This window comes from Canis lupus, chromosome 38 (genome assembly GCF_048164855.1).
Source record: "Canis lupus baileyi chromosome 38, mCanLup2.hap1, whole genome shotgun sequence".
Taxonomy (NCBI): domain Eukaryota; kingdom Metazoa; phylum Chordata; class Mammalia; order Carnivora; family Canidae; genus Canis; species Canis lupus.
Genome location: NC_132875.1, coordinates 15,737,796 through 15,761,062, shown reverse-complemented (window position 1 = coordinate 15,761,062; position 23,267 = coordinate 15,737,796). Strand labels below are relative to the sequence as shown.

The 23,267-nt window shown below is 32.3% G+C and overlaps 1 protein-coding gene across 4 annotated transcripts in view; it reads left to right on the top strand.

Moving 5' to 3' along the window:
- BRINP3 (BMP/retinoic acid inducible neural specific 3) overlaps positions 1-23,267 on the top strand; it is a 378,546-nt gene that overhangs the window by 24,356 nt on the left and 330,923 nt on the right. For all 4 annotated transcript variants that reach the window (XM_072814341.1, XM_072814340.1, XM_072814342.1 and 1 more), the window contains one exon: positions 812-1,097. In XM_072814341.1, the coding sequence (XP_072670442.1) occupies positions 862-1,097 (236 nt within the window). In that variant the 5' untranslated portion in view covers positions 812-861. The remainder of the gene's footprint in view (positions 1-811; positions 1,098-23,267) is intronic.

Below are 23,267 nucleotides of genomic sequence, written 5' to 3'. Positions count from 1 at the left end.
CATAGCTTATGCATAATCTGCATTGTCTTAGTTTTTGTGTGTATTTGAATTTTGTAGGTATGCCTATTTATCTCATGAATATGACATGGATGCACATTAAAGTTTTTTAAAGGTCCTAGAAATAGTTTATTATTATTCTGCTTTAAAAATCTGGGAAGTTTGTCCCTAATAGATGAATAATGGAAAAAAATATCTGAGAAAACACATAGACCTTCCCTCCCACTCATCACCCCCACACATCCATCCATCCATCTATCTATATATATAGATGGTAGGTAGATAGATAGACACACATACATAAACACAATAATTTATTTATGTATTATTAAGCCCTTAATTTTATTCCATTTTGGTCTCATATTATGGAAATGACTACCTGAATATCTTTGCTTCATTTTAAAGCATTTTTTCTAGAACAATTCAAGTAAACAATAAAATACACTTATATTACAATGTATTACACAATTCATGAAATAAATAAACATATACAATATTTATTTTGAAAGTGTCCAATGTTATAAACATCTAAGCAAAAAAGAAGAAGTATTCGTCAAAACCAATTGTGGTTGTACGACACTGTTATGACAAAGTCTGTTATGACTCAGTGACCTATTTTCCAATGAATAAAAAAGGAACATAGAGCTTTCAAAAAATGAAATTATTTTGTTTTACTGATTATTCACTTTTGCTATCATCTAATTTAACACAAATGATACTAGATTTAAAAAGAAAGGAATTTGCCACCTCAGCACCTTAATTGCTAGAAAAGAATCTTCTAGGGGCTAACTAATTGCCTGTGTATTTTGTCTAGGTGTTGAGGGAAAGCTAAGAGAATGAAGGCTCTAAATCCCCAGTGGAAGCATGATATGGCGGAGCAGAGCTGGTGCTGAATTGTTCTCTCTGATGGCTCTATGGGAGTGGATAGCCCTGAGTCTTCAATGCTGGGTTTTAGCGGTTGCTGCTGTTTCGGATCAGCATGCCACAAGCCCCTTCGACTGGCTCCTCTCTGATAAGGGACCCTTCCATCGTTCACAGGAATACACAGATTTTGTGGACAGAAGCCGGCAGGGATTTAGCACAAGATACAAGATATACAGGTATGAAGCAAAGGGAAAGCAATTATAGAGATATCTTCCTTGAAGGTTGTGTGTAAATAAGTTTCTCTAAGGGAAAGCTTCAGATGGGAAAGGGTTATTACCAGAAGGGTTATTATTTACCATTCACAGTAGTACTGTTTTCTTGCTATTTAAGAGTATTTCTTATAGATGTAACAAACTATTAAAAACAAAACAAAACCAAAAAGTAGTAATGGTGACCAGTTGTGCATCACTCTCAAATTGTAGGAGTGTCACATTTCTTAAAGTAAATTCCAATTAACTGTGAGGCTGAGTGTATAATTTTAAATAGCTAAATTTTTAAATGAATTTTCTTGAGATTCTTTTCTACCTTATATCATGCTGTGTTGTCTTTTTTTTTTTTTTTAAGCTTAAATGGAAATGGTATCTTGTACTAGTCACTGAGAAGTTGAGTCACCTCATTCTTTTTCCCCTTAGAGGTAATTGTACGTTCAGAAGCTGGAGAAAATGGCAATGGATTAAAAAGAAGTAGCAGATAAATGTGACATGATAGCAAAGGCCAAGAAAAAGGAGGGGATTGAGATATATGGCCTTTAACTTTTACTGTTCTTATATATTTGAATATAAATAAGTTACACAAAAGGAGTCATATATTAAATCCAACAGACTGCCTGCTTCTCCCCAGCCCAGCAAATCCATTAAAGAGAGGAGTGTACAAATGGTTGCCTGACTGGATTAGATTGTATTGATCCTTGCCATAAAGAATGTTTTATGTAAAGTTATCAGTCTGGTTTGTTTCTGCATGATAGGAATTCACAATTCCCAGCAGTTGGTTTAGCATTTATGTAGAAACAAAACTTAGCATTGTATTTTTGTGTCTGTATCTATGTAGATACTGTTACATAAGTATTTTATTTTATGTTGTATGTGCAGCAGAGGGCACTGTGCTTCTGGTCTGTATGTAGTCTTTTACACAGCATTGTGAGAAATTTGTTAAGTCCTATCAGCAATGCATATTTACAGAACAGACTGAAGGTACTGAACAAGTTCCATGAAATCTCACTGCTCTATGTGTGCGTGTGTATGCGTGTGTTTAATAAGAACTCCCTTAGTCTAAGAAGCCAGAGCACAGTCACAAGTCTATAGAAAGACTTACCTTAATTTTTTAAAAATGACATGACAAATATTAAAGATTTTCTTTCTGAGATGCAGAAGGAAACAGTCAATATAAGATGATTCTAGCTTTATTCCGTTTTACATGTGTTTGTTGGTTTTGCCAGATTCCTTTACAAATTATGTGGAGCTACTTGAATTTAAGATTGTAAGAATGTCTAATTAGTTTCAGCATTCTGCAAAAGGTTTTTTTTCAGTCTGTCAAACAATTTAATCCAGAGCATGTCTCCAGGATCTATTGGCATCTCTATTGGGAGTTATGAGGTGTTGTATGGCGTGTAATTATTTGGTTCAGCTTATTGGTCAGTGAGCTGTGAGTTGAAAACATGGCTTGACATGTCTTTAGAGGTTCTAAGTTGAATCAAAGAGACATTATTTGGATCACCATAGTGAAAGGTAATGAAAAATAATGCCTTGGGATGTTGCCTAGCTCATATATTCCCTTTAGTCTGTATGGCACTATATTCTTAAAGATCTTCATTAGCCCTATATTTCTCATCCTTCCTATCTCTTTGCCTTTGTGGTTTGGATAAACACGTATGGGACTTGTCTGTTTATAAACAGTGGAACATCGCATCCTTCCCCCCGTGTCCAGAGCAGTCTTTAACTAATGTTACCTTTGAAACTTTACTTAATGGTGCTATATTCGTTGATGGTTGCTATACGATGACCACTATATTTATGAGGATTTCTTTGTGTCAGAACGGTAAGATATTTCATCTATTCAACTAGTACTTACCTAAATTTCAAAGAATTCTGCTCACCTATGCATCCAATATAATGGATCAGTATTTTTTCTGGTGAAGTTAACTTTGTTTCTGAGCTGTTAGAGAATCTCAAATCCAAGGATAAGAATAGCTTTTGATTGTTGTTGCTTTACTTTAAAAAATACTTGTCTTAAACAATAATTATTAGAGAATTTATCTTTTATCAATGTTTGCCCTGAAAGATAGAATTTGCATTGAAGTATTCTATAGCTGGAAAATCAATATTTTTTCCATATTAAGCACTAGATTAATCGTTTTGAAAGACCACATAAATTCAAAAAGTGATCAGCCAAATTCTACTAGTGTTTACCATTACTGTCATAAGCTCCTTCATGAGGGGTGTTGCATTGATATAGTTTCTGAAAGGCACTAGTTCTACATGTAAAACATATTAAGCCTGTTGAAATAATTAGGTCAGATCTCTTTCAGTTGTCTTCATTTTATCGCCTCCTGCAACATATTTTTCTTTTCACCTCAAATATACAATAGTAAGATCATAACCCACTGAACATTTTTACTAGGATCATAGTCAAGGCTTTGAGGGAAAAAGTGCCATTATTTTCATGACAAAGTGCATTTTAGGCAATTAACAGGGCTTATATTTGTATTTTTTAAGATTTTATTTATTTATTCATGAGAGACACCCACAGAGAGAGAAAGAGAGAGAGAGAGAGAGAGGCAGAGACAGAGACACAGGCAGAGGGAGAAACAGGTTCCATGCAGGGAGCCCATGTGGGACTGGATCCCGGGTTTCCAGGATCACACCCTGGGCTGAAGGGGGCGCTAAACCACTGGGCCACCAGGGCTACCCTTATATTTGTATTTTTAAATTAGAATGTTATAATTATAAAGAATTTTTAGATTTTTGTTCTGAAACAACACTATGACTTAAGAAATGATTATTTTATGAGTAGATTATTGAATTGAAGGATCTAGAATGACTCTGCTAACACTTGTTATTTGTTAACCCTAAAAGTTGGGTTTTTAGCCATCTTTCCCTCTTAGCTGAAGATTGATAATAGAACCTAAGCATAGGCATTTTAAGTACTCTAACTTTTAGAAAATGGGCTATGCTTGGAGAAAGTTTGTCCAGTAGAAATTCTAGAATAGCAGCACACCTAGATCCTTAATAACTTGGAGCCATGTCATTGGTTATTATGTTCTAGAAATAACCCTTAGGCAATATGGCCACCAGCAAATGCATAGTTTCTTCCAGGCCTGGAGATTCTCATTCATTTAATAAATTATAAGAGCTCTGGAAAAGGGACTCACTTTTAGTAACTCAAACAGGGTTATCTTAAATCACAGCTATAAATTCTATGGTCGTATGAGGTGATTTTTATTTCTGTAAAGGAAACATTTTACATATGTAGATCTTCAAATATGGTGATACAAAATAAAAGCCTTTTTTTCTTTGCCAAACTTCTACTATTCTTTGTTTAAGCACATGTGCAAGTGATTCATAGGAAAAATGATGATGCTTTTCTTATAATCTTCCAAGATAAAATAAAAATGTCATATTACTCATATTACTACAACTTAGTTACTTCCTCGAAGTAATTTTTCAAAACCAAATTTAAGTGAGAATAAGACACAATTGAAATAAATGCTGTGCCTTATTGGTCTTCATGGTTATGTTCTCTGAAAAAAAATATATTTAAAAATGGCTTGCAAAGGACAAGATAGTCTCGAAAGATAAACAAATGTATGGACATTTCATATATGACAGGGGTATATGAAATAATGTATGGGAAAGGGTGAGTTTCTTAATAAATGGTGTGCAATTTAGGTAGCCATGTGAGGAAAGCAGAAATCAGATCACTTCCTCATACCATATATATAAATCTACTTTATATTGGAATAAAGATCTACATAAGAGAAGCAAAAATGTTGTTTCTAGGAGATAACAGAAGAAAATACTTTCATGATATTGGGATATATAAGAATTTCTTAAAATACCAGCCATTAAACCTAAAAAAATACTGATCAATTTAGGTATGTTAACATATATACAGTAACAGGAACAAAGCCACCAGTAGCAGCATGGATGAATCTCCAAATCAAAATGTTAAGTGAAAGAAACAACACAGGAAAATTTGCACACGATATGACCCTACTATAAGAAATTCACTAAACTAAATTATATTATTTAGAAATACATATGCAAAAATGATTGATAAACCTAAAGAAAAGCAAGGAAAAGACTATAACAAAAATCAAGATAACGATTATCTCCATGGTGAGGTAAGAGGGATAGGATTTTTATTGTAGAACATGAGGGATTTCTAAAGTAATGACAATACTGAATTTCTTAAAGTGGGTGATCATTATACTGGTGTTCTTTAGATTCTAAATACTTGTTTTAGACAGTTATTATTTTATATTTCACAATACAAAAAATTTTAAATGTAAGTAAATATTGTGTTAACCTTGAATTGAAAAATTGAAATCCTCAAATTAAGTAAATTAACTCTTTCCTTTGAATTGTTCTCAAATTCAGTATTTATTATTAAAACTTATTAAACTCCAATAAATTTTATAGAAATGTTTAGTTATAAGAACAATAGATGCTCCATTATAGTTTCATATCTTTATATGTATTCATTCATGTAAAGTAAAATTTTTTATTGTTTATTGTTTACAAAGACCTTCCATATTTTTATATGTTATTTTTTTTTCTATAGCGTTTCAGTGAATGGCATTATTATTTTTTACAGATTTTATTTATTTATTTGAGAAAGAGAGAGAGCAAATGAGTGCACAAGTTGAAGGGATGGGAAGACAGAGAAGTGGACTTCCCACTGAGCAGGGATCCTGATTTGGGGACTTAGGACTCTATTCTAGGTCTTGACTCAGGGCTCAATCCAGGACTGTGAGATCATGACCTGAGCCAAAAGCAGATGCTTAATGGACTAAGCCACCCAGGCACCCCTCATTGATGGCATTATTATAGCAATTTCAAAATGATAACATTCAGAGATTTTAAATAATATATCTACATCAACAAATATTAAAAACTTATATTTCTGATTCAAAGTCAATGACCATTTTACTAGAATTAAAAAACAGAAACAAAAATAAGTCCTCAGATAATGGGCTAAATCTTTTTGATAGTCAAAACCCGAAATCATTGTACCACTCTTGTTTCTATGTTTGCATGTATTAAACAGTTTTGCTCAATAAATATATCCTTCTGTCTAACATGTATTCTGTTGCCAGAGACCTAATAAAATTGTGTAAGATTAGCCATGTAAGGTTCTGCATGTAAGGTTCCCAATGTATCTAGCCTTCCCATCTCAACCACCTTCTGTATTATCTCCCTCACTAACTTTGAGCTTGTCCACCCATGTTGCATCAGTTGATGTGACATCAGCAAATACAATGCAGGCAAAATCTTATGAAGTGCTTGTGTCCTGGGCTTGCCCTGAATCTTATCTGAAATTACTCTGTGATGAATTTTCCTCTAGACCAATAGAGGAGCCAAGGCTACATGGAGCAGAGAAGAACCGAACCAGTTGATGTTCTCTGGACCTGATAGGTATCAGATAGAAACAATCACTGGACAAGTAATAAGGCCATTTAAAAATATTCAGCTCAAGCTGAATATTTCTACCAGAAACCTGAAAATACATGTGTAACCTAGTCATAGGAATAGAACCATTTTGCTGGGCTCAGACATTTATTGCTCATTCATTTACAGAATCATCAAAACAAGCAAAACAAAACAAAAACAACTTGTTTTAAGCCTCTACATTTGGTGAACCTTTCCATGTACCACATGTAATTGATGAAAGTATTCTTCATCAGGAATATAAATTAGACAGGTATTTATTAATGACATCATAAATCATATAAAATGGTAAAGATAACATTTATTATAAAAAGCTGCTTTATTTAAGAATGCACACATTTTAAAAATAAAGACTAAGAATTCTGGCTAAAAATGTCTTCCAAATAGCAATTCCTGACACAATCACTTTAAATTTCCCACTAAATTATGAGGAATTCATGGAAGGAGATGAGGTTGGGAGGAAGATGAAAACTCATATCAATGCAAGAACAACTATAAAGTTGATACACAATTTTCTGCCAATGAAAGGCATTTCAGTAGTTAGGAGAATCAGTGATTAGCAAACACATTTAAATGCTTAAGATCGAGGAAGCCAAATAGTTTTGACTAATGTCATACTTAACCTTAAATCTAGTTAGGTCCTACATCATTATCAGCTACCTGCTGAGAAACCCAGAGTTGGCACATAGTAAAAACTGTGCAGCCCTCTCTGTTGCAAAGACCCTGCTTTGTGATGTAAACAGAGTATAAATAATTGATCTCTCTTTTTTCTGGTTTTGGAATTAAGGTGATGCTGGCCTCATAGGATGAATTTGGAAGTACTCCATCTCTTTCTATCGTTCCAAACAGCTTTAGTAGAATAGGTATGGTTTCTTCTTTAAAAGTTTGATAGAATTCCCCAGGGAAGCCATCTGGCCCTGGACTCTTGTGTCTTGGGAGATTTTTGATGACTGCTTCAATTTCCTCCCTGGTTATTGGCCTGTTCAGGTTTTCTATTTCTTCCTGATCCAGTTTTGGTAATTTGTGGCTTTCTAAAAATGTGTCCATTTCTTCTAGATTGCCTAATTTATTGGCGTATAGCTGTTCATAATATGTTTTTAAAATCGTTTGTATTTCCTTGGTGTTGGTAGTGATCTCTCCTTTCTCATTCATGATTTTATTAATTCGAGTCTTCTCTCTCTTCTTTTTAATAAGGCTGGCTAATGGTTTATCTATCTTATTAATTCTTTCAAAGAACCAACTCCTGGTTCTGTTGATCTGTTCCATAGTTCTTCTGGTCTCGATTTCTTTGAGTTCTGCTCGAATCTTTATTAACTCTCTTCTTCTCCTGGGTGTAGGATCTATTTGCTGTTTTTTCTCTAGCTCCTTTATGTGTAAGGTTAGCTTTTGTATTTGAGTTCTTTCCAGTTTTTGGATGGATGCTTGTATTGTGATGTATTTCCCCCTCAGGACTGCTTTTGCTGTATCCCAAAGATTTTGAACAGTTGTATCTTCATTCTCATTAGTTTCCATGAATTTTTTAATTCTTCCTTAATTTCCTGGTTGACCGTTTCATCTTTTAACAAGATGGTCCTTAAACCTCCATGTGTTTGAAGACCTTCCAAACTTCTTGCTGTGATTTAGTTCTAATTTCAAGGCATTATGGTCTGAGAATATGCAGGGGACGATCCCAATCTTTTGGTATCGGTTAAGACCCGATTTGTGACCTAGTATGTGGTCTATTCTGGAGAAAGTTCCATGTGCACTTGAGAAGAATGTGTATTCAGTTGAGTTTGGATGTAAAGTTCTGTAGATATCTGTGAAGTCCATCTGGTCCAGTGTATCATTTAAAGCTCTTGTTTCTTTGGAGATGTTGTGTTTAGAAGACCTATCAAGTGTAGAAAGCGCTAGATTGAAGTCACCAAGTATAAGTGTATTATTATCTAAGTATGTCTTAATTTTGGTTATTAATTGATTGATATATTTGCAGCTCCCACATTCAGGGCATATATATTGATGATTGTTAAGTCCTCTTGTTGGATAGATCCTTTAAGCATGATATAGTGTTCCTCTTCATCTCTCACTACAGTCTTCGGGGTAAATTTTAGTTTATCTGATATAAGGATGGCTACCCCCGCTTTCTTTTGAGGACCATTTGAATGGTAAATGGTTCTCCAGCCTTTTATTTTCAGGCTGTAGGTGTCCTTCTGTCTAAAATGAGTCTCTTGTAGACAGCAAATAGATGGTTCCTGCTTTTTTATCTCTTTTTTTAAACTGTTATTTAAATTTCAGTTAGTTATCATTCAGTGTAATATTAGTTTCAGATATAGAATTTAGTGATTCAATACTTACATGATTTCTCTTTTCTTACCATGTTTGGAAATGGTAGTTCCCCAAAATAATATGATAGATAGAGATGTGCAAGTTAAATACGACCCATATATTATGTGGGACATACTTACACTAAAAAATCCATTTGCTGGTTATTTAAATTAGAATTTAACTGGTTGTAATTTTTTTTTGCTCTAGCTGGTAACTTTATGAGGAAAAGAGATGCTTACTGACATTCAGATTATGTATCAATGACAAGGACTCTCAGAAGTAAATTAGAAATAAAAAGAGAAAAAAAAAAACCTCTGAATGTAGTTAATAGAGTCTCTCATGTACTTTTCTTGTTCACCCTATCAGAGAAATTAATGTCAGGGGAACTCCTGCATTAGATGAAGACAACTATACACCAGTGCATTCTCTAGTAACCTAAGATTGAGTGTGAAAAAGTGACTCGCATGTTGTCTTTTAACAAAATCTGTGTATTGATAGAGCTCTCCATTCTATGTCAGATAAATGAAATAAGACAGTAATAGCACCTTTGGGTTTGCAGTGCATGACAGAGTGCCTGCCACATTGTAGGGAGACTATGCTCACAGAATGAAGAAAGGAACAAATAAAAAAACCTGCAGAACAAAAGTAATAAAAAAATTACCATAAGAATTCAGTGGAAGAGATGACCTCCTTATGATTTCCCCCTCAGTACACACATATGCAAGTATTGCATACATGTACACTTTATCTTCTCTGTAGGTTGTAAGAAACCGTGAAATCTACAAAACAGAAGAGATGGTTAGGAAAAAATAATCTGAAAAGAAAAGGGTATTGGGTAAGGTAGCATAATAATGCAGGTAAATCAAATGCAGCAATAAGCATAAAGCCACATTAAAGACCATTACTCACAGTAAGTGTAAGAATTGAGAGGATGGTCATGAGATTGCATGGAAATATTAAAATATAATTCTTGGAGGATGCAATATTTAACATGAGATATCATGATTAAATCATTTAAGTCTATAAGCTCAATTATAGAAATAAATACCTAGAAGAAAGGCCATGTTAAAAATAGAGCAAAATCTTAAAAAAAAACCTTTTTAAGTAAAGAATCAAAATTTATATTTATTTCAATTATGAAAATAGAAACTGGAAAGAATAAGTTTCAATGTCATTACAAACCTTAAGGGTAGCAAGTGGTAGACACAAAAAGCATCATACATATCTTAAAACTTACTGCTACATATAAAAAGTAAAAAGAAGACAATGATAAATATAACTTAAGGCAAGGTGATTGCAGAAAAACTAAACATATGATTAGTGTAATGAATGTATATATTTCAAGGTCTAAACATTAAGACTGTATTTAGATTTTTTGAATATGCTACTTACAGCAGTTGCCTAAAACAAAATTAACCCTAACATAAAAGCCAAACAGATGATCAATTAATTCTCTTATAATAGTACCTAATAAATAATATATTATACTAGACCTTCTAAAGGAAGTTAAAAAACGTTAACTGTCACATGAAATTTTAATCTACTATATTTATTCTTCATAGATGAAATAGATTACCACACCAAAAAAATCAGTATAAGAGTGGGAAAAAGCAGATAACTTGAGTATTGAATCTAGTGCAATTGTATAGAGTGCAATATAGAATTGTACATAATGAACATGTAATGCTAAACATGTGATATACTTCTTAAACACATATATGAGATATTTATGAAATTTTATTTATTTTATCCACACAAAAATTTTAAACACAATGTATCTCCCTACATTTTAGAGTTTTTTAAGTCTTACCACATAGCCTTAAGACTAGTTATTTTGAATATACATTTAGAGAAATTCTTTTAACTATTTGGTCATAAAATTTAAAATTCAGAGAATTAATGACAATAAAGATGATTTTATTTTAAAATATATTTAATATTGTGAGAAATTCTCTCATACTTTTTTCAGATACAAAGTTAAATAAAACAAACAAAAAACTCAGCTCTAAAACTCCAAAATAGAAAGTAGAGCTCAAATGATTTCTCTGTAATTTTACTTTTTTAAAATAGAAACCTGTGGAGTATAGAGACTACAGGCAAATTTATCAAAGTGTTTGCTTTACTTCTGGTTGGAAAGTTCTATAGATTTTTTTTTTCATTTTTCTTTAATAAGTATGTCTGATTCTATGATCAGACAAGTTACTTAATGCCATTAAAATATTAAGTGAGACATACTTGAAAAATGACTTCCAAATAATTAACGATGAAATTATGAGAATTTACTAGGATTATTTAGATAAAAGTTAAAAATAAAGTTTAAAAGGGGAAAACTCTTTGAGTTTTTGAGTCTTTACACTTCTTTTTGAAGTAATTATAATAAAACTTTATATCATAAAGAACTATAAAATAAGTCAGCAGTGTTTAATGGAATAAGGAAAAGAATAAGAATAAGAAAAGAAGAATATTTAATGGAAATAAATATTGTGTTTTCATTATGTGATTGTACTTTCATATGTGACTTCATTTAATCCTCCAAATAACCCTCATATAATGATTCCCATTTTACAGCTTAACAAATAAAAACAAAACTGTTGTCCTTCAGTTTACTCATAGTATTCCTAAATGTCTCTTTCATTGTACTTATGCTACTACACTAAAATCACGTGTTGACTCCTTGAACTGTAAATGCCTTCAATGCAGGCCTTTTTCATCTTTCTGATTTATTTCTATATTATTATTATTATTATTATTATTATTATTATTATTATATCTATATTATTCTATTTTTATATTTTTATTTATGTTTATATTCCTGGATCAAGCCAGTTGTACACCCATCAAAGACGTCAGCTTTACATTTGGGACTGCTTGGTTTCAAAATCAATGCTCATGCCATTGAAAAGATCCCCTCTTGACTGTAAGTAGGGAGATATGAATTGTTTTCTATCTTTGTTACTAACCAACGGTGCTACCTCAGATTTATAAATTAATTTCTCAGACTTCAGTATCCTTTTTTAGTATAGTTAAGGGTGCACTAGATATCTAAAGATCCTTTGAGTTATAAAGTTTTATGCTTGTAATCTAAAAGTGAAATGGGAAAATTATCAGAACACAGAGTTAAGCATTAAATTAAAAAATCAACTATGGTTAATTCTGCTAAGTGTATTATTCCGTCTTTTAGTCGTTTATAGATACTTTTTAAGGAATGTATCTGAGAATCTTTCATATTACTCTGTTTATGCATACTTAAATAGCAATTTTGTAATAATTCCCCCACACATACCACTCAAATTCTTTTCTATTTCCCATATGTTCTACTGAAACTGTAATGGAAGGAAGCTATTTTTCCTAGTTGCTTGACTTTCTACAAATCTTTGCACTAATCTGGCAGCACACTTTACAGTGCAGTGACAAATTAGGGAGAGTGTTCTAGATAGTGATTTTATACATAAATAACCTAAATTTATTTGCTTTTGATATTTATCAACAACTCTATTTAGTTACATCTCTAATTTTGAGATTAAATCATATAATAAATTTAAAATTTTATTATTTAATTATAATTCACAACTATACATATGAATTTCTACTTTATCTCTCCTTTAGCTGTCATTGGGAAAATTTTAGTAAGAAATAAGATAGAAATATTAACTTGAAGGCTTAGGAATTATAATTGATGTTCCGAAAAGCCAGTTCCTAAAGGAGACTGCATATAATCTAGTGATTATAAATAAAAGGCATGCTTTGTCATAATTTCTGTAATTTTTAAGTAATGATTTTTAGTCTAATAGTGCATTCATGTTTGTTGCTATTAAAATGAGCAAATGAATAGGACTGCCAGTTTACACAATTATTTACAGAACAGGAAATAACAATGATGATTTTTTGGCATTCAAACAAAGAATTTATGATTTTGCCCTCTCTAGTTCCACCTTACTGAAGACTTCAGTGGTCATTATCTCTGTGGTCATCTTCCAATGAAATCACCAAAATTATCAGTATTGTTTTCTTTTGGTATCACTGTTTGGGGGCTTTTGTATTGTTAATATGTATTTTTTAAAATCAAGCATAATTTCAAAAATACAAGGTTTAAAAATTGAGGGGGAAAAACCTGAATAATCCTTTTTCTAGGCTTTTTTATGCCTACTTACAATGGACTGTTACTTTAAAAAATCACTTGCATTATATTTCTCATTGTAAGTATGAAAAGGTCTTAAATAACATTTATTATGCCTTTTTCTGCCTTAATATAAAGTAATTAAGGTAATTGCTATTTAATTATAATATTGGGAAATCCAACTTTTAAAATGTTAGTGAAAAGATTAAGATTATGATATTATCTCTTTTACTTTAATAAGCATGTAATGTGAATCATAGTAGAAGATTAGATCCTCACCTTCAAATTGTACTTTGCAAAAGTTAAAGCTAAAATTTGTACTGAGTACTCATTGTTTGTAATAGGTTTTATTTAATTAATATCTATAAGTAGGCTATTCTTTTATAGAAGTAGCACATTTAAAATTTTGGGAGATTACTTTTTCTATAAATTGCTTATTTTTCCCATTATTTTCAGTTAGAATCACAATTCCATAATCTGCCTTAGGAAGTAAGAATTATCTATAAAGTTCATTCAGTTGAAAGAAGAGCCTTACCATCAATTAATTAGTAATATTTAACCAAGAAATCTGCCTCTCAGACTGAAATGACATATAATAATATGTAGATGTTCAATAAATGTGGTTAAAAAGAATTACACGAAGGATGTTCATATATATACTTTTTATTGAAGTGTAGTTGACATACAATATTATATTTCATGTGTGGAAATAGTGATTTCTACAAATCTCATTATGAAATGCTCACTACAGTAAATGTAGTTACCAACTGTCACCATACAGAGTATGTCTTTGTTGGCTTGTTTGTTTTGATTTTTAGATTCCACATTTAAGTGAAATTATATGGTATATAATTTATATTATATATATATATTTGCTTTTTTTTCTGTCAGACTTATTTTAATTAGCATAATGCCCTCTAGCTCCATCCATGTTGTCACAAATGGGAAGATTTCATTTTTATGGCTAATATTCCATTTTATAATTATGCCACATCTTTATCCATTCATCTCTTGATGGACACTTCAGTTGCTTCCATATCTTGACTATTGTAAGTAATCCTGCAATAAAAATAGAGGTGTATATGTCTTTTTGAATTAGTGTTTTTATTTTCTTTGTGTAAATACCCAGAAGTGGAATTACTGGGTCATATGGTAGTTCTATTTTTAATTTTTTGAAGAAACTCCATACTGTTTTCCAGTGTCTGCACCACTTTGGTGGTGCCCATATCTTTGCCAAAACTTACTATTTTTTTTTCCTTTGTGATACTATCTATTCTGAGTGGTATGAGGTGATAGCTCATTGTGATTTTGATCTGCATTTCTCCAATGATTAGTGATGCTGAGCATCTTTTCATTTTCTCTTGGCCATGTGTATGTCTTCTTTGGAAAAATGCCTATTCAGCCCCCCTACCCATATATTCTTAACCTCTCTTTCTTCTATTTCTCTAAATATTCTAGTAAACAAAGGCAAAAGGCAACATAAAAATATATGATTTATTATGTCAATAAATAGGAAAATGTGAATATACTATTTCAGTTTAAGTGTATGCAGATTTTTTTCAATAATTACAGTGAAGTATTATAAATGCATTTTCTCTTATGATTTTCTTAACATTTTCTTTTTTCTAGCTTATTTTATTATAAGAATACTATATATTATATGTATACAAAATATTTGTTAATCACCTGTTTATGTTATCCATAAGGCTTCCAGCCAAGAGTAGGCTAAGTTCTGGAGAAGCCAAAAGTTATGCACAGATTCTCAGCTGTGCAGGGGGTCAATGCCTCTAACTAGCCCCTTGTTCTAGGGTCAATTATGTATGTATGTATGTATGTATATATACACATATATATGCACACACTCTGCAGACGTATGATTACTTTTTGTGTTGATCTTCCCTTTCTTAAAGTAATTTCTTCCTCTTTCCACATACCTGCAGGCTACCTGTTCTCTTCCTTTTTGTTACAATTGAAAAGAGGCAAAGAGAATGGCCTTACAATGCATTTGCATGTCCTTTTCCTAGCAGACATTTCTCAGGCTGTTCACTTAAATAGATATTAGTAGCTAACTAATTAAACTAACTCTCCTATCAGCCTGAAATTAGCAGAGGCTCTGTTTTGCTGCAGCCTTGTGTGTTGTGTTTTCTTAAAGACATGGTCTACTATCATCCCAAAACATAATAGAAAATTAGATTTAAATAAACACACTCAATTAAAATGTAGAACGTATTTCCTCACAAAATATAATTTTGAAAAGGTTAACAATTATATGAAGATTTTTCACAGTTATCAATTCATCACACATAAAAATACTTTGCCTTGTTTGTTATAAAAAACAAAGAGATAATTTTGGGGATTATCTTTTCAGATAATTTTTCATTTTTAACATAGAATTAAAAATTCTAATGTTAAAAAAAAATCTAATGTTTAAAAATGCCCTTAAGACCCATCTACTCAAATCATTTTGGTTCTATTGCATGCTGTTTGTTACATCATTGTTTGACATATGTGTTCATATCTCATATAATGGAATATAAAAGCATTTTTAGTCATTTGACAAATCTGTAAAGAATTTTCTTTTTGAACATTGTAATCTGACATCTTGTTTTTTTTCAAATCTGCACATTTCAAAGGAATGTCTCCTATACATTTTCATTACTGATAATTTTAGCTGAATTAAAGTAAAACTAGATTTCTCAGGCACATCATGAGAAACCCTTTCACAACTAGATACATTTCAAATTTTGTAAATGTTCAAAGTCCTTTATCAACAATTTCAAAATCTCAAAGCTCTAAAAATGAGCCTTCTCTCTTAGCACATATGACTTGAAAACCTGCCCTGACCTGGGCAGATGTGAAACTATTTATAGTTCTTATTTTTGTACTTAATGCAAATATTCATATGTTTCATTGCAGAGATATTGATTAATTTGATTATGGGTTGATGCTCTTATCCACTGAAGATATTACCAGAGATAGACAATGTCTACCTTATGTTTCTTCTAAAATCTGAAAATCTCTGAATTCAGATGCGTTTAACCCCAAAGCTTCAGATAGAGCACTTTGGATCTGTGTTAACCTCCAAGCTTTTCTCCAGCTTCTGCATTAGGTTAATATTTTTACCATGTTAGATGCAAACAGCACAGTTGGATCCCACAAAGTGTGTTTTGTTGTCTCAGGTGTATGGTGGGGAGTGCTTGCAGGTCCAAGTGGAAAGCCAAGGAGAGAATAGGCTAGGATGAGCTTTCAGGAGTGGCTCAGAGAACAGGAGAATCAGGTAGGAGACACTGATGCTAAGATCACTCTTCCCAGAGAAGCCCTATCTCTAGGGATCTTAGGAGTTATAGGGGACCAGCAGAATCCTCCTGTGATGAAACATACTTCTATGCTTGCACACATATCCCCTGCTCCCCACCAGTGCCAGAGAGCCCTAGTGCCCAGACTCATCTGTAGAAAAGTCTGGCTCATGCCACATATCACGTAAACACCAGTTCTCAACACATCTCCTGATAACCCTTAGAAGTTTCATAGTATACCAACTGGTTTGTTGATCTATTAGGTTAACAATCCCATTTAAGGAGAAAATTAAATACATTTTTTTCTATTCTTACCTATACACATAATTAAATAGGACTCTCCTTTTTCATTTTAAATATTGAAATTATACTCATAAATTATTATTTTTATCCCGTGACCTTGTAATTCTTATACTCTCTTGAAAAGTTTTTAAGTCTGTTTTTTTTAGTTGATCCTTAATGAAGGAGTTAAATTACTTATTTTTGGCATTGTATTAATTTAAGCCCACTAAATGAATGGAAAGATAAAGGCAACTCTCTCTAGAAAATAGAAGATGAATTGGAATTATAGAACTAAATTTGAGGCCTACCTTTATCATATTCTTTTTGTGTAAATCAGTAAAATTATATCATCCATCTGCTCCTCTGAGTCCTCATCTCATAAATGGGGATGGGAGGAAATTCTCTAAGTTTATTTCTCACTTTGAGATTCAATTGAAGCAAAGTTCTCACCTGTCATCTTTCTGACAGAAGCTATTTTATAATGTTAATAATTATTTGGGATATTATCACCACATTTAGAAATTAAATGTAAATGTATATAATATGTCATGGAACTGGCTGCATATTTTTTTCTTTAGGATTAATATTTGAATTTGTTTTGAATATTTTATGACTTAAAGAATTTTACTTAGTGAATGCCATGTTTGAATACAAAGATCTCTGATTTTTCTAGAAAATAATTTCTAAAATTCATGTATAATTTTTCAAGGTAAGCAATCTTTTTTAATGATTTTATTTATTTATTCATGAGAGACAGAAAGAGAGAGGCAGAGACACAGGCAGAGGGAGAAGCAGGCTCCATGCAGGGAGCCTGATGTGGGACTTGATCCTGAGACCCCAGGATCATGCCCTGGGCTGAAGGCAGAACTAAACCACTGAGCCACCCAGGCCGCCCTCAAGATAAGCAATGTTAATCTTGGTTGCTTCTAAAAGGAAAATGATACTTAAGGAATGTAGGATACATGAATAAGAATTAAATCTGGCAAGAAACTTTCACTGTTGACTTTGTCATAATAATTTAGTTTTAGAAGGTCACATGAATAGATTTTTTTATTTTATAAAAATTCCAGATAGTTGCTTCCTGTAATCAAACTCTAAGTTTCACTAAATGAATTTTATACTATATCGTAGCTTTCAAAAACATGATGCTTGATATCTGCCTGAAGAAATATAACCTAGTAAGATTCTTTAATGTTATATTAGTACATTTTAGATTAAAGCAGTTATTCAAAATATTTTTCTGAAAAAAATATAGGACACTGTGAGTATTCCTTCTTTTTCACCAGTGGAAAAATAATCAAAAAGAAAATTTTTAAAAATGTGCCCACGACTCAGCAACTTAACATTTTGAGCCCTGTTTTTGCCCTTATCTCCAGTTGCCTTATTAGAGGAAACAGGATCATTGTTGATATGATATGAAGTTATTATTATATTTCATAAAGACTGAGATTCTCTACCTCTATTTCTGGCATCTTAACATGCTCCTACTTGAGTCTTTTCATTGGCACTGTTCACTGTTGAGCTTTACTATTTTGGCCTTAGGTTTATCGAGTTATCTCCCTTCTGTTTCTGGCCTTAGTAATACTCCTAAAATAGATCATCACACAGTTCAACATCTTCCTACCACTAATTTATTCAAAACACACACCCACAAACAGACCTTCTTATAAAAAATAATAATGAACTGATATTCTTCCTGCCTTAAAATAAACCTTAAAAAAATAAAGTATAATGACATTATATTAGTTTCAGGTGTACAGCATAATGGTTCAATATTTGTATGCATAGCAAAATGATCACCGCAAGTCTAGTCAACATCTGTCACCATACATGGTCACAAAATTATTTTCTTGTGATAGGAACTCTCAAGATCCACCCTCTCAGAACCTCCACATATGCAATATTAACCATAGTCACCATACTGTACATTGCTCTTGACCTGTTTGTTTTTTTTTTTTTTTTAACACTTGCCTTGTTTGGTTAAATATGAAACAGTCTTATGCCTTAAGCACACTTAGCTTGTGCTATTTTAAAGTTCAAAATAAATTAAAATGGGAAACTCAAACCACCTTTGGGTACTAGGATTATATAAAAACATTTTATGTTAATATATTCAATTGATATTCAATTTAAGTTGAGATACTCTTCATTTCTTCCTTATTTGATCTTCATGTGAGCATTATGCCTACTTATGAGCAACACATTTTTCAACTCCTAGGAATAATGGAAGGTAGAATATAGGGTAATTCACTTTCACCTTTATGTCTGTTGCCCTGAATTATTTCAGAGCCAAAAGGGAAGAAACATATTCACTTGCATTTCCTTCCCCTCTGTGCCATCTCCCACACATACACACAATTCTGAAAATGATATCATTAAACAGAGTAGGTAGATGGAGCTAGAGAGTATTATACTAAGTCAAATAAATTAGAGAAAGACAAGTACCATATGATTTCATTCATATGGAATTTAAGAAACAAATGAACATAGAGGGGGAAAAGAAAGGCAAACCAAGAAACAGACTCTTAACTACAAAGAACAAACTGAGGGTTTCTTGGGGGCCGTGGAGGATGGGTTAAATAGATGATGGGTATTAAGCAGCGCACTTGCAGTGATAAACACTGGATGTTGTGTATACGTGATGAATCACTAAATCCTACATCTGAAACTACTAATACACTATATGTTAACTACCTGGAATTTAAATAAAAAATTGGAAGAAAAAAAACCAGAGTAGATAGAAGGAGTAATATCAAATCAGAAAAGACCTGGTCAGTTTCTACTCTGCCCTAAGCAACCAGGAGCAAAAATGAATATAGATAAAACTCAGAATTGCTCTCTGGTATCTGGTTTTGGTAGATCCTGTGAAGAGGAACAAGGAACTCCCACCACAGGGCTGGTATTAACTTGTCCTTTGCTACTGTTTTACCTGCTTTGATAACTGAAAGTGCTTCATTTTTAGGATATCTTAAGAGAAAACATTTCCTCTTCTTTGGTTAGTGCCCTGCTTTTTTCTTTTAAGATTTTGTTTATTTATTCATGAGAGACAGAGAGAGAGAGAGAGAGGCAGAGACACAGGCAGAGGGAGAGGCAGGCTCCATGCAGGGAGCCCAATGCCGGACTCGATCCGGGTCTCCAGGATCACGCCCTGGGCTGAAGGCGATGCTAAACCGCTGAGCCACCTGGGCTGCCCAGTGCCCTGCTTGTCAGTGGATCTTTGACCAAGGTCATAGCTCAAACAAAATCGCTACTCAAAAATCATTTATAGAATTGGATTTAATATATACCAGTATTTTCTAAATGTGGAACCTTTCTGAAAATCCGTACAGTATCTTCAAATGTTAAGATGCTTATGGGATTTCATGTAAAAAGCCCTCAACCTCAACATAGGTTAAAAGTTTAATCTAAAAATATTGCTCTATTAGTAAAATGTAAGTTTGTTCCCAAAGTCAAGAAGTATGTCTTTTTGACAAGGTAATTCTGAAAATCTTGTTAATACAGAAAAAAATATTTGTGTGGTCTTGATTTTGGCAAAGTTCACATACAGAGAGGAGTGATAAGTTAGAGGAAGAGAGAGAGAAAGTGAGCAAGTGAGCTGTTCATAGGGGGTCATCTGGTGTTTAAAAAAATAAATAGATGTTTTAGAAATAATGCTTAGCATTCTCTTCTCTAATGTTTATAACAAAATCACAATATTTTAGTTACTTTCATAATTTTTTGTCAGAACATTTAAAGGTTGTGTTTAATAATATACAATGATTAAAGAGTGATTCAACAAAAACTCTTGGACTTGGAAGAGATCTTAGGGATTATTGAATTGGAAGTTCTTCCTTTTACAGTTTTGTTTTTACTGTGAAATCTTGAGGAATGAAGAATATGCTTTTGCAAAATAACCTTTATATAAATGTGACCCCCTCCTAATATTTATTTTAGCATTACTTTTATAGTTTCATTATACATCTTACAAGGAAAAATTTATAACAAAACCCTGTGGAACATTATTTTTTAAAGTATTCATTTATCCTGAATATATTTTATTGCCTACAATGCCATTATTGTAAAATTAAATGGGTTAGTTATATTTCCACATAATTTTTAAATAAATTGTAACTATTGTAAAATACCAAGAAGTCATTAAACATTTTAAAAATTATTATAAAAATTACTTAGAGGGATCCCTGGGTGGCGCAGTGGTTTAGTGCCTGCCTTTGGCCCAGGGCGCGATCCTGGAGACCCGGGATCGAATCCCACGTCAGGCTTCCGGTGCAGGGAGCCTGCTTCTTCCTCTGCCTGTGTCTCTGCCTCTCTCTCTCTCTCTCTCTCTCTCTCTGTGACTATCATAAATAAATAAAAATTAAAAAAATTACTTAGATAATAACATTGTTGAATCCTAGCTTCCCAAAATATTATCAAAATAACCTATTAATAAGAAAAAGCTGATTTTATTCTCATTGCCACTGTTAACACAACAAACACCCAAAAGTGTCTCAGAGAGGAGAAGGTAAAGTTAGAATATTAGTGAGAGTTTACAATTTTGCTTATGTGGGTCTATCAATATGAGTAGTATGAAGCTTGATTAGGTAGGATTGGATAAGGACCCTGGATATAATAGTTTAGGACTTCTAGACAGAGCAAAAGATGGATTTTGAGGCCAAGGGTTCAAAGGCTATTGGCAATCAACTATTGCCTGCTTTGTTTTGAAGAGTCCATAAGTCTTGCAGGAAAATTCTGGAATGAACAATAATGTTATTTGAAATTTACCTTTCTGGGTAAGAATTTTCTGTTGATGAGGATTTTCACATAGACAGTGAACCACTTAGAGATGGTTCCATCTCAGAAATCTTTGGTTTTATTGGACATGGCCAAAAGAAAGTCTAGAAAGATAAAGTTTTTTATCTATTTGGTGGGTAACAGGAATAGAGTGTAAGTATTTTGACATATAATATGCTATCTTGGCATTTTGTTGAAGAAATCCGATGACGTCACTCACTTTTTTTTTTTTAGTAAATTTTGAGAATATGAAAAACTTTACAAAAAATAATAGCCACTTTAAATAATACTAATTATACGAAATACTTTGATCAGTTCTCACTTAGGTGAAGTTTTTCTTCATTAAAAGGGTAGATTTGGTAAGACTTACACTTACTGTATTGTAATTACTTAATTACCTGACAGTTACCTGAGAGTATCAGTTTCCTGGGAGAAAACATAGTATCTTATTTATTATTTTAACTCCCTCATGTAGTACAAAGTCTTGCACATAATATATGCTCAAGAAACAACAATAACAGTACAATAGAAGGCTCCACCAGCTGACGCTGAATGTCTGTAGTTCACACGAAAGCACTTGCTTATTTTCAGCCATGGAAGACAATTGAGCCAGCTGGGTGTCATGATTCTGTTTGTTTGATATGATTTTTCAATCAAATATATTTTTCTATATTAAGTTCTTTGTTATTTCATGAGATGAGTTATGCAGATAATTTTATTGAGAAAGAATTTTATTTAAGAACATAATTTTCAATGAATTATACAGCACTATTATGTGTCATATATTTGTCATTTATAATTCAGAGTTGTTAAGAGGCAAATTTGGATCTCCTATTTTTTTCAAGTATGATAATTTAGTTTGAGTGAGTTTCTCCCACATGGTACTGGTAATCTTTTATCTAAGAAGGTCACAGGATCATAGGCCTTCTAAGAAAGATTGTTAATAGGTCATAATTTAACTTTCACGTGAATAAGAGCAGTAATAAGATATGGATAGAGAGGCTCTGTTTCACAGGAAACTGCCAGGATTTATTTGTGATTTTCAGTATTGATTATTTCTAGTATGTCACTCTTTCCATTTGTACGTACATTTGTGTATGAATGAATATACTTTGTTACTGTGTACTCCTATTACCTTCAGTACATTCCTCTTAATACCATTATTTGGTTCTTATTTTTGCTAAAAATGAATGCCCATTAGGGCTCATGAGTTTATGTGAAAATTATTACTGTTTTCTCAATTCTTTCAGCAATGCAGATAAGCTTTTGAATGACATTTCAGAAGAAAATGCCTTATATTGTAGATTATTATTCATTTAATTTGCAGTATCTGACGGGAAAACTAAATACAGTTATGCAGTAGGAAATTATTGAAAGAAATTGTGGTTTATGTGCCAAATTTATGAGTATGAGTGCATTCATTTTCCCATGAGATTTTTTTCATTGAAAATGAAATCCTCATCTTTTTCAGTTTAATAATTTATGAAAATCATAATCATCTTTTAAAGATTTTTTTTTATTTGAGACAGAGAAGGCATGAGTAAGGTGGGGGGTAGAAATAGAGGGAGAAACAGTCCCCATTGAGCAGGGAGCCCAACTCAGGGTTTGATTCCAGGACCCTGAGATCATGACCTGAGCTGAAGGCAAATGCTTAACCAATTGAGCCACCTAGGCACCCTGAAAATAGTCATTTTTGAGTAAAAAGTAGTAAAATTTCCAAAATAAAATTTCTGTATGAAATAGTCTCTTAAGCTTGCATGTGAATATGTGAGTGCAACTTTTGCACATAGAATATCAAATGTATTTAAAATTAATTAACTAAACAAGAACCACGTGGAATGTATCAAACAAAATTTCTAATAAGATTCTAAATGTATTTAAATTTAAATGTAATAATGTTATGAGAATTCAGAA